Below are 17,167 nucleotides of genomic sequence, written 5' to 3'. Positions count from 1 at the left end.
GTTTTCTTAATGCCATGTATTTTTGCATGTAAATCAATTTAAATCATTTTAAATACATAAGGTACCATGAGCACATCTTCATTAAACACGTCTACCTCAAAACATTGTAACTTGACAAATACCTCCGTTACTCAGAAATGTGTTTCTAAGACATGAGATTTACTTTACTGTATAGAAGAGAGCACTACAATAATATCATAATAATAATCAGTGAGATTTTACCTGTTCATGCCTACTGCGACTAGCAAGCCCCTGACTTATTTAGCTCCCTGGGGACTGTCCCCTAGCTGGGACTCACCTCACACCCTCGGACATTGTCCTCTTCCCCAGGGTTCTCACCCCTCCTCCAGCCACTGTGTGCCACAGCGACCCCCCTGTCCCTGCTTCTGCTGCCTGCGCTGTCCTCAGCACCTCCAGGACTCGAGGCTCGAGGCTAACGCATGGACCAGCAGACGCTTCCTGACGGTCCCAAGGAGGGACTCTGGATGCATGTTCTGATTTTAGCACTGCAGGTCTTGGGCAGGTTCCGCAGCAGGGAGAGTACAGGAAACACACTCAGTCTTACTTTCCTTACTTACCTGGGTATTCCCCAGAAAAATAACGTGGTAGGCCATGCAAGTGGGAACAGAGGGCTTTTCCTCCAGCAGTGAACCCTAATCCACTGAGAGAGTGCGACAGTGGCTAAGGCCATGGACTGGAGTGGGACGCAGCCACGTCTGACTCCGGGACCTGTCCCTCGCTGCGTCCAGGCAGTCAGCTTACAGAGAATAGGCCCACTGACTTCTTAGTGTGCGTGTGCTTACCTGCCATCTTGTTTTTGAAATATATTAATCTAATCGTCTCCAAGCCTAGAAGATTTAATGATCCTTCACTGTTTAAAGGTCGAGCCTAAAATAATAGAAACTAAAATTAGTATTTCAACCAAACCTTCAAAAACTAAATCATAAAACTTTCGGCCCATTTATAAAGACCTTTAGTTTGTCCTTCCCCTCTAAAAGATAGCCTTCTTAGAAAATCAACAAAAAATTGACATTCATTCGGACTGGAAAGGTATAAAATTATCTAATTCGAACAAAATTATAATAACATTTTAAATGAAGACAGTTCTGGACCCAAGAAAAAGTAGAACTACATTTAAACCTTAAATTTGACTTCTTAAGGCTATTAGGGACCCAGTGATCACACGCAGACACCACCACTTCAGCCACCGGACGAATCTCGTTGCACTGAATGCGCACTGGGCAGAGGCAAACGGCGTGACGCCCGGGAGGGACGCCGAGAGCCGGGGACGGAGCAACTGGCTGTCTGCGTGGAAGAAAGGAAGCCCAATCCCGACTTCACACCGTAACAAGAAGTCAGTCCAAATGGACTAAAGACATAAATGTAATAGGCAAAACATTCCAGAGAAAATACAGGTTATATCTTTATGACCTTGAGTTAGAAAGAGGTCCTAAACAACAGTAAAAGGAAATCTAAAGGATAAGAATGATATATATAACTATTGTAAAGTTTGTAACAAAATTTCAGCAAAGAAATACTATTATTATTTTATAAAAATAAGTGTTCAGCAAAATACCATAAAAATTGTTAAGTCATAAACAGAGAACAAATTCACCATAGCCATTACTAACCCTGTATCTATAATACATAAAGAATTTCAATAAACCTGTAAGAAAAAGATGACTAATCAAATGGAAGAATGAGCACAAAGTATGACTAGACATTTCACAAAAGAGAAAATATGAATGAAGAATAAGCATACAAAAGGTTATAAACAATACAGTTAATCGGGGACATGCAAATTAGTGCTTCAATGAGTTACCACTCTGCTCATTTATGAGAGCTATAAAACTGACAACGGCAAGCGTGAGAGGATGTGGGTCAGCAAACACTCTTACACGCTGCTGGTGAAGGGGCAACTGGGACAATGACTTGGGGAAATAATGTGACACCAGCTTGTGAAGCTGGACATCTGACCCCCCGCCCCCGCCCGTGTCCCGTCAAGTCCATTCCTGGGCCTGGGACTCGGAGAAAGCCCTGCCCACAGGCAGCAGCAGCCGCAGGCACACTGCTCGCGACAGCAGAAGCCGCTAACCAGAGAACAGGTGAGTTACGGTCTGTCCGCCCACTTCAGTGTGTTACCCAGTGAGGGCAAAGACCCACATGTCACAACACGGCGGCTGGAACACACAGCTGCGTGGATGAGTCTTAGAAACAGCAAATGCATGAAGTAGGAGGGAGTAAAACTGACCAATATAGTGCTTGGGAGCATTTAAGGAGAGCAAGGAAATGAATAACAGCACTGTGGACGGTGGTTTCCCTGGAGGGAGACAGGAGTTTGGGACGGAGAAAACAACACAGGAAGAGGCGGGGACAGTGGTACTGTTCTGGCTCTGAAGTCAGGTGTGTTCACAAGCAGTCAGCTTTTTGTTAAGCTTCTTAAAGGCCATATATTCTTTCACGTATAGTGTAAACTTTACATAACAAAATTAACAGGAAAAGCTACTTGTAACCAGCCAAAATTTACACCCTGGAGGACTGTATTTAGTAGCTTTATCCAAAGTGGCAGCATTTACCAGAGCTTTATTCACTGATGATGTGGTTCAAATTGAGGAAGACTCTGAAATACAGTCTTGGCCACTTTCTTCTGTTTATTCTTCCAAACCCTGCCCCTAACTAATGACACGTGTTACATACATCTGTACAAAACTATTACTCTCCACTTTTGCAACATAACTGTTCTATTCTACTTGTAAAAGTTTCTGTTTATGTTATCACAGCGAAATGTTAAAGGAAAATATTGTGTTTTACTATGAATATGTGAAATCTTTATTTTTTAATTATGAGATGCTTAAACACTGTTTTGATTCTAATTTTAACCAGTTTTCTAGCCTGTAAATCTACCCTCACAGGATTTTTAAATTGCGTACCATTATATGAAAAACAGTTATAATTAAGAATAATATATACTCTCAAAGCTCCTTAAATTATAGCCAAAGGTAATGCTGACATTTTAGGTTGTAGGATATATTCTAGTTGTTCATTGAAATAATCATATTTTATACAGTGAAACTAAATGTAATACAAATAGTATGGAGTTGAGCTACTTATAAAATTAAGCAGCTTGGTTTCATTTTTTTCACCCTTAGCTAAATCCTAGATTACCAATTACATATTCTGGAAATTGCTGAATTAGTGAAAAATAGCTAAACAGTCATGGTCATACTAGTGGTTTACTTGGACTCATTAATTCGCTGAGCCCACATTCTCATGTTAAATCACCTTTTTGAGTGGGAGCGTCTGAATCCACTCCATGGAATTCACATCGAAGATGTCGACTGCATTTTCGCTGTACACAGAGAGATAGGGTGCATTGTAACCTGGGAGAAGGAGAGGGACTATCAAACCGGAAACTTCTGAAAGGTCTACGTTACATAATTACAGAGTGGAATCTCACCCAAATCCTACTGTTACCACATAACTATACCAAACCTTTCTGAAGTAAACAGAACATCAAGATATTTCACAGCCATTACAACATGGAAGGACTCTGTGGGCACCCAGGGTATACTATTCCCTTGCCCAATACTAGGCCTATAAAGAAATTTCATTACATTGTGAAGTACTGGATTCCTACAGTGTTAACCGATTGACAGTGAAACAAACCTACCAAGGAGAGAAATCTTCAGGTAAGAGTACTTTCTGGTCCCAGATACGAATGCATGATAAAGCACCCAGCACAGTTACATAAATAGGGTAGACCTTCAATACATATTCATTGAAAGAATAAATAAACTGTGACACAAGCAAAGAGAGATGAGATGATTTATCTACACTAAGGTCGTGAATTAAACTTTGGCTGATCTACTCAAAAAAGCCAGATATTTCATAATTCTTATTCTTATTCCATATTACAAGTCAAACTTCGAAAATTATTCTCTGATTAGGTCACAAAACAGCATTCATTCTAAACATGATGCCATAGATAAGAGTATATATTTCAAAAGAAATAAAACGTTAATTATAGTTAAGTCTGGGTTCACAGGGTTGGACGTATTTTTCTTTTCTTCTTTTTAATCTAGATTTTCTGCTTTTTCTGTAACAAGTGTATACAGCTCTCCAGAACTTTCTTCCACTGAAGCTTTTAACCTGACTGACCGCATCTCCGTCGCCCACCTCTCCTGGCACAGGGGAATAGGTTCCACATCCCCCCCTCTCGGGCCTTCTTGGGGAGCTCACCCCAGTGCTGACACTCGCCCCCGTGCTGACACTCGCCCCCGTGCTGACACTCACCCCCGGGGCTCCCTCCCCTCAACACTCAAACACGCTCGGGGCCTCCCACTACAGACAAAGCATTTTGGGTTGGATGCTCCTCCTACCTGTTATATCCTAGCAGTGACGTGGCTCACAACGAGTATCCAAAACTTATCAATGTCTTAGTGTTTCTCAAAAGAGTGTAATGAGCTATTGTAAATGCCTATCTAGATAGAAATGTAAAACTGAGTAAGATGTTATTACACTTACCTTCACATACCTGATTAACTGATTCACTTAGTAATTACTTCTCCAGAAGAAGTCTTACCAAATATTAATAATCATACTGTATTTTTGAGAGCCATAAGATAACTGTTTACAGTTATTCCAGAGTACAACAACATGGGTTAAAAAATCCATCTATGTGAAATTTTCCATAGAAAGATTATTTGCACGTTAATGCTGACATTGTTGGCCTAAGCTTAACTACGCATGGTTACTTTACATAAACAACACAATTGCCAGTAACAGGAAGAACCCTAAGGATGACTTAGGGCTAACCTTTTATCCACCATAAATACATCTAGGAGATGAAGCAGAAGGAAAAGCGCAGAGACAGAAAGACAAGACAGCTGAAAGGAGAGACTCACAACACGAGGAGGGGCTTGCCGGCCACATCAGCTCCTGCTGTCTGGACCTGCGGCCCTGGCAGTCCGTGTACACCCCGATGCTGCTAAAACACAGCAGGTACTCCTTGCTGGAGATCTCGACCGCGCAGATGGCGTCCACTGGCTGGTGCGCAATGAAGGACAGCGTGGGATCGCTGGAGTGGAGCATGCTGTGCGGGCCCCCCTCTCCGTTCAGGGGGCACCGCAGGAAGCCCGACTGGAAGCCCACACAGAGGTGCTCGCCGAAGACGGCCATCCACTGCACAGTGCACGGGACTTGGACTTCCTTGACTTTCCTGTGCCGGGCCTTGCTCTGAAACAGTTCGTAGCAGAGGACCTGCCGTTTCACGGCCACACACAGGCACGTGACGGCTCCATGGCGCACCTTCCCAGAAGTGATGGTCTGACACCCTTTCGTCTCCGCCAGTTTGTGGAACTCCGTCTCGCGTCCGTCCAAGGCTGACACAGGAAAAAGGCGGACGTGACGGTTCCGTCCTGAGATCACAGCAACGAGCTGGTCGTGTGGAATGAGCTCAATCTGATGCACCTTCTTACTGTCGCCAACTCTAATGATTTCTATGCAAGGAAATCATCATAAATCAGATCCAAGATGTTCTGCTTAGTTATTCACTGTATCCCGATTATACATATAAGTCAACTTCTAATAAAGACAGATCTACGCACAGAAGAATAAGAGCTCAGAACTCACAGGGAGAAAGAGGAACACAATTACACCCATTACAAGATAATCTGGCACACCCGTGGTGAACTATGAAATTTAGCACTGAGATTTCTACCCCAGCCAAGAGTTGCTATGTGATAAGGCATGCCAGATCTTAAACAAACAAGCAAACAACCTTTTTACTGGTACTAAGTTCTAGGAAACTTTTACCATGGGGTTTGTATTTTTTAAAAGATGAGTAACTCATATTTCACTAAAAGTATTTGTGTCGGTAATAAACTAATTAAGTTTAAATGCATTTTTTCCCCATAACCTAACTTGATATAAATATAAAACTTAGAACACTGCATTCAAGAATGCTAAATTAAGCCCTGGCTGGCGTAGCTCAGTAGATTGAGCGCAGGCCTGCGAACCACAGGATCGCAGTTCAATTCCCAGTCAGGGCACATGCCTGGGTTGCAGACCAGTTCCCAGAGGGGGACACATGAAAGGCAACCATACATTGATATTTTTCTCCCTCTCTCCTTCCCTTCCCCTCTGAAGATAAATAAATAAAAATCTTTTAAAAAAAAGAATGCTAAATTAAATTGGTTTATTTTTATTCCAGCCAGTATTTAATTTCTCTTGAAAAAACAAAAACTTTATTTGTAATACACTAGGGGGGAAAGCCCAATAATAAACATATCTTAATGACTGTCACTGCTTCTAGTGCTTTTAGAACAATGGAAGAATGAAGTTGTATTTTCTTTCATCTACCTTCTTTAGAAACACAACCAGAGTTCATTCAGAGAACTGTTAAGTAAAGTTACACAAGAAAGACAACACATGTGTGTAGGTTACGGAATTCAGGACGGCTGTTTCTCTTACCGTCTTTGGTGACATGCACAACGAATAAGCCTTCTTCATTGCCCAAGGCTATCCTTTCATGATCTATGTGAGACATAAATAAACAGGAAACATTTTTAATGGGTAAAACTAATAGCTATATTTCATTAAAAAACCCAAATAAATAAAAGTAGCAATAGCATTTTTATTATTAAATTTTTTCCATGTCTTTTAAAGCATCTACACCAATATTCACAAAAAGGAGGAAATGTTTATGCACTAAAGGTGAAAAATCAAAACCTCACAGGAGAGTGCCCCAAATGAGGCCCCATTTCTTGTTTTGGGGGACAAATTTGTGAAAGGCACTTGAACTCAGCTCACCGACCTTTCCATTATTTACTGAAAAGGAACAGGAGAGTCAGACCTGCACATACACATACAGTGAAAATTGAACCCTCCAACACAGGAGGAGCCGTCTCTGGAGGCATTTTCTGTGTGGGGCACTCTGCTGTGTACTACGCTGCCTTTAAACGTCCCCACAACCTTTGTGCGGTAATCAGCATCCACATTTTACAAGGACACTTACGAGTTAAGAAATTATTGTTCTCAGTCACACAAGCAGGGAACAGACAGGCTAAGAGTGAAACTCCAGTACTGCTGCCTTTGCAGAAGAAAATGCATTTGGAAAGTGTGCTTATTCTTGGTTACGGGGAGACAACGCTTCCCACGGCCTGACTCGCTCACTATGCACTGCACCTGCGACGTGACACACATCAGGCTGGACACCGGGGACCCCCAGGGGAAGGCCAGCCCTGCTGACCAGGCAGGTGAGTGGCCAGTCAGGCGCACTGTTGTGGACCCCCACCTATGATCGCAGCGGCCTGGGTGGTTTTGATGAGGGGCAGGGTGCTGTCGTAGGCCTCTTTGGGAACGTAGACTGAGCGGTCTCGGAATTTGTTTTTCTTCAGGATCTTGTGCAGCTCGCTCAGCACCCCCACCCACTTGCTCTTCTCATTCTCGCTGTCCGCCAGCATCAGGACCGAACACTTGTTGTTAGGTGCTGAGAGCTGGGAAGTGGTGACCTAGAAAACATGAATCAAACTCGTATTAGAAAACAGACACCCTTCAAAGTCGGTTTCATGCTTAGGTTAGTCTGCTCAGCACTGGTCTGCAAAGGGAGCATTCATTAAGGAGTGACTTGAGGAGAGGTTAGCTATTCCTAATCAGAAAAATATCTAGCTTTTAGCATTAGAATTCATGGCAAAGAAAAGGCAGCAGATACCAGTCTAAATGTCAGTATCATTTTTATTTTCTTTGCTATCAAGCGCCAGAGTACTATCACTAAAAATGCATCACACTCACTCATAAAACAGCAACTGACATTTCTGAGTAATCACTGGGCCCTGTGAAATCACAGACTTCACAAATATTAATTAACTCACCCTATTAACATCTTCAGAAAGACAGGTATTGTTACTACATTCTGATCTTACACATGCAAGCACTGTGCTGCAGAAGTTCATCTCCCCAAGGGCACACGGCAAGAGTGGGGGTCCCACGGCCGTGCTCGGAAGCACTGCACCACACCAGTTTTTAACATGTTTTATTTAAGAGATCTGAAGTGCTCAGAAATACTCTCTTATTTCACATCAGTAACTCACGTCCTCTCAGAGAAGATCAGAACCACTTTAATTACTCTGTAAATGAAGCTTTCCTTACGCAAACAGCATGTATAACAGAGTAGACTTAAATTTTATGTAAGTAAACACTTTAGCAAAGTAATTTAGGCAGCACAACAATAAAATCCCAGTTTATCAGTTACAATAGATGGGCCTCTGAAGGCTCCGCTGGGGGCTGGAGAGAAAGCATAGCTGTTGGTCTAGGAACTGAGACAAAGAATCATCGCTGTCAAACCTACCTGGGACACAAGACTCACAGACAAATACTAAGCACACAGGCATAAGGTCCCAGCAGTTCTCCTTTCTCTTTACCTATCTTTATGCACCAATTCAAGGCTGCACGGTGGACAGCTTCCAAAGGTGGCTACCAACTCTTCTTCCTATGGAATTCCAGTCTTCTATTCCCTTCCCCTTAAATCTAGGCTGACCTCACCAGCTGCTCTAACAGCCTGCAAAGGGGTTCTGATGCCTTTTTTTCTGGGGGGTGGTGTCTAGGCTTTAGGAGGCCCGGCGGCTCCTTTTGCTCCTGGAGAGCTCACAGAACGGCTGGAGACCACACACACAGACGGAGACGACTGGAGTCCATGAACGACTGGAGACCACACAGACGGAGTTTGCAGGGAGAACTGCGAGTGCCCAGCACACAGCCAGCACAGGACCCCAGAGGTGAGGGCAGGTGGTTCTGGACATTCCAGCCCCCAGTGAGCTGAACGCAGCCGCAGGAGGGACTGCAGTCGACCCTGATGGAGCTGCAAAGCTGGCCCACAGGACGGGGAAAAAACAAATCCCTGTTATTTTAAGCCCCTAAGTTCTGGAGTGGTTATTGCAAAGCGCTAACACTGAAAAACATGTTAATTTTTAAAATCAGATTTAGAAGAAAAAAACTTCCATTTTTATAAAACTTGAGAAACCTCACACTTAATCTATTTTCCATGTGGTAGTACGTATTTGAAAATTCATTTGTGACTCAAAAATATTGTCCAGGAGGAAACGTGAATTAGAAGCCATCTACTAATGCTTTCTACAGGCTTTTCAGAACTAAATGCTTACCCAGCATTAACTGTCTAGGCATGTGAGCACCGGGCAACACGGAGGACACGAAGGAATGAATGCGGGTTTGGGCCTGCTCCTGCTAAGTTTGTGATCCATAACAGAGAGGCAAAACATATACTAATTGAAGACAAATAATCCAGTGATCGGATTACAGCACACATACATACTCACTCTAAATATACAGGGTATATCTTTTCGACTTGCATGAATAACGTCAGAAGCCAAGACCGAACTCACAGAGAACTCTTCGTCCCTGGAGGGAAAGGGAGACATAGAGAGTCAGTGCGTGTGCGGTGCGTGTGGTCCTGCACGCCTGTCCTAGTAACGCAGAGGAAACGATCCTCTAACGGATCCCACACCGCGTGCGCTGTCTCCCCTCACTGTGCCCGTGGGGAGTGCCCACAGTAATGCATCTGTGACTCCACAGGGCACCTCACGCAAGAGCTAGAAACAGCTCCTGGCTTGCCCGGAGCCCCAAAGCCAGCACCGTGCAGGCGCACTGGGATTCGCATGCTGGCGGCCCGGGCTCGTGTGTCGTTTCGCGGTTCCCTCAACACCTAGCACAGATGTGCTCCACGTGTTTCACTCCTTAATTCGGGTGTTGTGGCTGGGGCGACCAGAGAGGGTCAAGGAGAGCTGCAGGGGCAGGGGGGAGTCTGCAGAACGGGGCCAGAAACATTCGAGGTGAATTTACCGAAGTGTCTACCAGTGCACTGTCTATTCCAAGCACTTGTCTGACGGGGAGATTTTTATTTCTCCTCACGTGGAAATTATGCTAAGCCTTTAGGTGATGATATTAATACCACACATTAGACCTCCGATAACACCCCAGCGGCCATTCAACTGTCTCTTTGGATTCAAACATTGGCTTCTTTTCTCTGACCCCAGCCCCCCTACCCCCACATCAGCCTTCCTATAACTGCACCTATTTCCTGTTTTTAACTATGTTACTATAGCAGTATTGGTAAATCAGAAAATTACCATGAAATTAATTTAAATAAAACCATGGCAATATAATTAAAAGAAAAATAGCGCACTTTTTCTTCGCATGTTGCAGAGACACATACACTGTCACCTTGGAGAGCTCACCTCATGTCAATCACCTGGCTGACGACCACGCTGGGCTGAGACGCTTTTCCCTCGGCAACGTCGTACAGAAAGAGCTTGAAGTCACAGACCACGGCCAGCGCTCTCTGCCACCCCTTCTTCACGCCAGCGGGCTTCGGGATCTGAGGCACACGCACAGACAGAGCGACGCACACGCTAAGGCGCCGGCCGGAGCCGGCCAGAGCCCCTCCGGCCACCCGAGTGCCCACACGGTGCAAGCGGGCAGACGGCGCGTCAGGGGCCTGCCACTCTGGTCGGAGGAGTGGCGAGGGAACCCGTACACCGTTAGCAACGCCTGAGAGGCATGTGCGAATGCGCCCGGCAATCACTGAACGGCTTTTTGTGATCACATACTTTTAAAGGGCACCCTTTTAACTTTTACTGGAAGTTCACTAAGATAACATTCATGGGTTTCTTTCTAAGTAGAATGAAAGTCAGATTCGGTAGTGAGGTGAAACGCAGCGTCCACTTTAAGCACCACTCGGATCCCAAGTCGGACCCCGCAGCGGGAGCTCCTCGCTGGCCGAGCACACCCCACCTCCCCAGCGCGACCCAGTGCCGGCGGCTCTCTCTACGGGGACGTCCGCATGTGTCCATCGCAAGGCACCACAGCCCGGAGTGCTGCGACACACTCTGGAACTCACTTCAAAGCAAAGACTAGGTGTTTGTTTTCAAATCATTACTTTGGATGAAATAAAATGATCAGATACATTTTATTCACCTAACCTGTCAACACCTGTGCTTGTAAGGTGAACGGACTGTATTTTAATTCATTAATGGGCCTTAAGAGATTAATCTAAACCCGACACCACTTACCCTGACATGACCTTCGTATGCCGTTCCTATTCCTTTCTGAGGGTCGATGCCCAGGGGGCCTTTGGTCTGTTCAGGGGGAACTGGACACACCGTGGGGGCTTTGTTGACACAGGTGATATGACACGAGAATCCACACACTTTTGGAGGGACAAGAAAGAAATGATGTTCATCAAAAAATCGTGTTACAAAAAGGAAGTCCTCTGATCATCCATTACATGCAAGGTAGCGAATGCTTCTCTCTGATTTTACTTTAAAAAACTATTTGTCATTTGGAGAGCTGATTCATTTGCTTAGCAAAAAGAATTTCAATGAGAAATAATACTTTTCATTATTACAATATTAATGTTCTATGTTAACATTAGTGATGCAAATGAGAAACAAAAAAAAAATCTAATCTTGTGAATAAAATGGCTGATTCAAACTCTGAATCCCTCCAAGAGCAGTTTCTGGAGTCCCTGCGACCTCCTCCTCTACTGTGACGTCATCCGTGCTCTGCAATTTCTCTTGCAGATTCACTAACGGACACTATGCTATCTGACACCCTGCAATGTTTGGCAAATTCTACCCATTCCTCTTCTTGAAAACAGAATTGTTCAATGATTCAAATGGTATACTTTAAGAATAAACTTTGGGAGAACCTGATATTATTGTATACACTTAAAGTCTCACTAAGGTGATAATAATAATAGTTAACTTTACTGAGTGCTTTCAATTTTTCTCTGACACCCAAGACAGGTGCAGCGTGCCCACTTGCATGGGACTGGCCCTGGACACAGGACTTGCACTTGGCACTGCTGCAGTCCGAGCCCAGGCCTTGGAGCCCAGAACCCGCCCACCTAACCGCTGAACACAGTGCCAGGTGCCCGTGACACTCATGTGATGGCCTTCAGACTCTAAGGCAAAATGATAAAGTAAAACCAAACCCACAAGTTTCACTGAGACTTGGCTGGGTGAGAATTAAAGGTTAAGATACTTGAAACGAGCTTGTGGGGAGGGCTTCCAGACCAAGAATGTCTATTCGATGACTGCTACTCTGAGTGGGATCCTGGACAGTATGTGGGGAAGGAAACGAGAGAAACTGAAAGAATACCACCGGGGGAGCACACACACGTGGTAACACGCACTGTCCGTCACAGAGGGATTTGCAGAACCAACAGAGAGGCCAGACGGGCTGGTGCTGACTGTCGAGAACTACCCAAACTTCTGTCTGACAAGTTGGAATTTGTTTCAGTGAGCAAAAATCTCATCTCTAAAGGGCACTGGAAGCAACTAAAGAATTATCCGATAACAGATCTACCATATTTTGGGCCATAAGACACACCTAGGTTTTAGAGGAAAATAGGGAAAAAATTTCTGAAGCAAAAAATGTGGTAAAATATTTAATAACATAAATAACATAATACTTCACCAATGTAAATGCAAAGCGAACTCAACAGCAGCATTAATAACCATTATTCCTCCAAAATTGGGAGGGGGGTACGTTTTATAGTCCGAAAAATATGGTAATTTCAAACACCCAGAAAGAAAAGGAAGTGACAGGAATCTTCAGAGGCTCTAAGCACGTTCTCGTCGCACTGATGGACACGCGGGCAGAGCCTACTGGGTCCCCGCCGCTCTACGAAGTAGGCCGAGGAGACGGACTCAACCTCGTGGCACGAGACTGGAAGGGCAGAGAATGGAGGAGGTCTCAAACGGCCCTGTGATGAGATCACAGGGAACTCTGATGCCTAGAAAGACCTACAGCCAAGTGGCTGCCCGGGACTCTTTCTGATAAACATTCAAATGGCCTTTATGAGTACACTTGACCCTTGAACAAAATGGGTTTGAACTGCTCGGGTCCACTTCCATGAAGTTTTTTTCAATAAATATTCTAAATGTAGTTTCTTGTCCACGTGACTTTAGTAACATTTTTTCCCTCTAGCTTAGTTTACTGTAAAAATATAGTCTGTAATACACATAACATACAAAGTGTGTGTTAATCCACTGTGTTATTGGTAAGGTGTCAGGCCAACAGCAGGCTCTTAGTAGTTAAGTTACCCTCAAATTGTCGCCCGTGCACATGGTTGGTTGGTGCCTCTAACCCTGTGCTGTTCGAGGGTGAACAATACTGGCTAAGTTCCTAAACGAGAAAAGGCTTAAAAACGGTATAAATTCTCTCCTTTTTTGGCTTCAGAAACACTTTTCTGGTCAATGATACAAGCTATTCCTTCTAAGATCCCTTTCTTTTTACCTGTTTCCACCTGTGCCTCCTGGATAATGTCACTCGTATTCATCACCTCACTCACTCAAAACTCTCGAGTCCCCACTTTCCAATCTGACCACTCTCTTTGTCTTGAAACCCAGGCATCTAACAAACTAGTTGCAATAATGCAATTGAGCTTGTCACTGTGGTGGGGAGAACTGACCAACACGGAATGTGTTGCCTCGGACCCTATTACTCTCCCCTTTATTCAAAGTACTGAACCTCACGCTAACTACAAGCGTCCTCTACAAAGGGAACACATCTATCTACTGCAGACTGACCACCTTACCTCCAGGGCCCCTTCCACCCCTAACAGCAGGAAATGGAAACCACTGTACTATCAGAACCCGATCAGCAACTATTTTCTTATCTTTTTAATAAGATACAGTGGTAGATTATATGAGGCGTGTTATAGCTGCAAGTCTCATATGATTTTTTTAAAAAGCACATTTCTAAAATACATGCAAATACTATATCCTGTTAAAATTTAAATTCTTTCCTTTTCCGAAGTCACAGGAAAAATAAAGTGGTGCGCAAACATATTACTTTGTTTTCTGTTCAGACGACTTCTGCTCTCTCATCCCTCAGAACGTGTGCCCCAGGAGGGCAGGCCCTTGCCCCCGCAGGCCACACCCGGCCCCCGTGCCGAGGGGCACCGGGCAGCCATCGACGGGATGGCAGGGACAGGCCTCTTCTGCACATGTTGAGAATAAAGTCTCTTCTGACGTATAGTAACAGGTACTGCATTACCTACTTTCCAGCAACAATTTCTCTGATAAATGAACCGAGGTTAAAGTCAAATGAATAGATTCAAGGGTAACTTTCATCTCTCTTGTCACATAGGTCACAGTTTTTCTAAACCACAGAACCATCGGAATAAAACACATTTAAATATAGAAACAAAACATACTAAATATATCTCCCTTGAAAAAAGTTTCTGGGGACTATCTGTCCAGTTTCTTCAATATTCAACCAAGTCAGCAAGGTGCTCATTTTATTGTCTCCATTCCTGTTATCTGAAGACAAGCAAATGACTGCCTAAAACAATCATTTGCCTGCCTCATGAAGCTACCTGACTGTGACCGAGGGTGTGACGTCAGGGCCCAAAGCCACGCTTCCTTACCATCTGGTTCTTACCTTCACAGGAACAGCCCTGCCGTATCAAGCCCACCATCAGTGAGGTGCACTGGTGACACTTGGTGGGTGCGGTGAACGACTTGACAAAGAACTGGTGCGTCTTGCGCTGCAACACAAACGGCCACACAGATTCTTTAAAGGGTTTTCAGTGCCCAGTCTCTGGGCCCCACACCGGCTACCAGCTGGGAACAATGGATTGTCTTCCTTTCTCACCATGTATTTCTACAACCCGTGCTCTTTAAATATTTTTAGTAGGCAAAACTGAGCTGGATTATACTAAAATAACAAGCAATCATCAATTGCTCATGAATTGACACTTGAAAAGTTATAAAAATAAACCAGCTTTTTTGGGCTCAAACCTTTTAGATTTCTTTATCACCTCTTCAAACTACTCTTTAGCAGAGTTAAGTGGACCTTACGCACTTATACCTACAGAAACGAAGGTATGGAAGGTGCTTCCGTACCCAGAACTCCCGTGTAGGTATGGACGCTGCCTCTGCACAGAGTCTGGCCTCCACACTTTCCACGTCGTTAACCTGCTTCCTGTCAGACTTGGTTTGCTCCCTTTGCTATGAAAGCCTTCCACTGAGTCCTTTATTTCAGGTGCTTTATTTTCACATCGAGCACTTACAAATTATCAGACTTTGCTTTACCTAATACAAGTTACCCAGTGTGCTGCTTTCTTTTGTATCAGTTACACTTTTGTGTATTTTATTAGATGCTCAGAGCCATCGGCCTCTCTCATTCTGTGGTTTATTCAAGGGTTATGCTCTGGACAGGAAGGTCACTTCAGTTTTCCAATTTCTAGATATTCTTTGTAGGAGTTTGACATAAGCAACTAAATCTTCATTTTGTACCATATATGACATTTAAGTCATAGTCACATTGAATAGAAGGAAAAAAAGAAAATTCACCTGAATTTTTTATTAGATATTTCTCCTTTTTTGGTGGTTTATTAGCCTCAATCTTAGATTCTTCCACAAGTGGCCTCAACTTACTACCTTGATGTAATACATCCCCAAAGTACTACTCCTCACTGGAACAGACTTCAAAACACTAAATTTAAGATGGAAGAAAAACCAAAACAAAGCAAAGTCTGGCCACTCCCCCTACCTTTGTCTGTGGTGGATACTGCCTTTCGCACAGAATTTATTTTCTTTCCAAGCTTTTAGACTTGTAATTTTAAGGAACCCAGTGGTGGACAAACATTACAGGTGAAATGGAAGGCAGAAGAAATTCACCCTCAGTTTTGTTTCGGGACACACCACGCTGTGCGACCAGACTGAGTACCTTGGGTGGGGCGCCGGCTGAGCCAGGGCAGGCCTTCTTCTTTAAGGTTGGTGTGTGAGCTGGGAGGGGGGCACTGTCTACGGCCTGGATCCAGGGGCGAAAGAGAAGTAAGTATCATGAAAAACTCAAAGCATTTCAAACATCTCTAGAAACACAGCAAAGTAAATAAAGCCAAAACAACCCATCGATAAGGCAAAATATATCTTAATGAAACTATAAAATTCTCAGAATGTCGGTAGTTTAAATTTTTGCCTGCAATATCTACAAGTAAAATATTTGTTCAATTATTAAAAATTATTTCAGTCTGGAAGTGTAAAAATAAAGAATCTGGAAAAGAGAATCCAAGAACCCAAAAAATGTCATATAGCATGTAGCCTACATAATGAGGACATTAATGTTCAAGTTCATCTGAAAATGCCACATGAATCCTAAAAAGTATCTGAAAGAGTTTTTTAGCAAGATTCATAATCAAAATATTTAGAAGATTCTCTTAATTCCTTGACGTCTATATACAGAATGTATATTACATACATACATGGAACATAATCTTGTGGATTTCTGTATATGCATATATAGAGAGAATGATTGATCAATCCATCGATTTGTGGGAGTTTGCGCAGAAATTAATTTCCAAAGAAGGAAGCTAGATCATTATTATTGGGATCCAGAATTTACACACAAATTTAGCTACAAGCATATCTTTATTTTAGGGTCAATTATCGTAAGATATTTCTTTGAATAAAAGAAAACAGTGATGTTACTGGATGTTACTGTGGAAAGAAGAGATATCTTGATTAACAAAATAAAAAAAAAAGACATGAAGAATGACTTCCTATTAGGATGCTAAAAGCAAGCAGACAAGAGGAAAAAGCTACCTTTGTATAAAGGTACAGAATACACTAAAACATTAAGAGAAAAAAAATTAATGGACTCTGTTTGCTTTTGTTAAAGTATAACCTCCAAAATCAGAATATTTTATATGTATTATAACCTTAAAGTGGAATTCCATTGAGTTTCTCACAGTTTTCTGCTTAATTTAATTCTAATTTAAATGTAAATAGCTTGGAAAAGTTTTGAATTCAATTTATAATTTTACATTAAAGAAATCCATATGAAAAAGAAGAACACTGAAAATCTTTGTGAAAGTTAAGAGGAAACAATTCATATGAAACAAAACTGTCACTAGAATTTACATGAAAAGTTCAAGAGAAATTTCTGGAATTGAAAGGCTTGTGAAGCAAGGGTGCTGGCCAGAGAAAGGTATTTCCCATGCACGGCAGCGACAAAGACCTGAAGGGGCCTAGGAACAAAAACCTAACAAACAATATGAAATATACCCTTGAAGAAAATAATAAAGCCTTCTTAAAGGAAATAAAAGAATATCTAAACATTCCACGTTAACAGCGTACCATGT

At 43.0% G+C, this 17,167-nt stretch overlaps 1 protein-coding gene across 5 annotated transcripts in view; it reads right to left on the bottom strand.

Moving 5' to 3' along the window:
- CDC42BPA (CDC42 binding protein kinase alpha) overlaps positions 1–17,167 on the bottom strand; it is a 175,824-nt gene that overhangs the window by 17,193 nt on the left and 141,464 nt on the right. For all 5 annotated transcript variants that reach the window (XM_037069514.1, XM_037069511.1, XM_037069512.1 and 2 more), the window contains 10 exons: positions 15,754–15,837; positions 14,464–14,569; positions 11,085–11,221; positions 10,251–10,390; positions 9,333–9,414; positions 7,295–7,511; positions 6,472–6,534; positions 4,905–5,498; positions 3,283–3,380; positions 804–888 (listed from right to left, as the gene is read on the bottom strand). In XM_037069514.1, the coding sequence (XP_036925409.1) occupies positions 804–888; positions 3,283–3,380; positions 4,905–5,498; positions 6,472–6,534; positions 7,295–7,511; positions 9,333–9,414; positions 10,251–10,390; positions 11,085–11,221; positions 14,464–14,569; positions 15,754–15,837 (1,606 nt within the window). The remainder of the gene's footprint in view (positions 1–803; positions 889–3,282; positions 3,381–4,904; positions 5,499–6,471; positions 6,535–7,294; positions 7,512–9,332; positions 9,415–10,250; positions 10,391–11,084; positions 11,222–14,463; positions 14,570–15,753; positions 15,838–17,167) is intronic.

The sequence above is a fragment of the Sturnira hondurensis genome, unplaced genomic scaffold (assembly GCF_014824575.4).
Source record: "Sturnira hondurensis isolate 20B ecotype Veracruz unplaced genomic scaffold, ASM1482457v3 Scaffold0018525, whole genome shotgun sequence".
NCBI classification, from domain to species: domain Eukaryota; kingdom Metazoa; phylum Chordata; class Mammalia; order Chiroptera; family Phyllostomidae; genus Sturnira; species Sturnira hondurensis.
The sequence above is the reverse complement of the archived record's forward strand: the minus strand, read 5'-3'. Positions and strand labels throughout refer to the sequence as shown.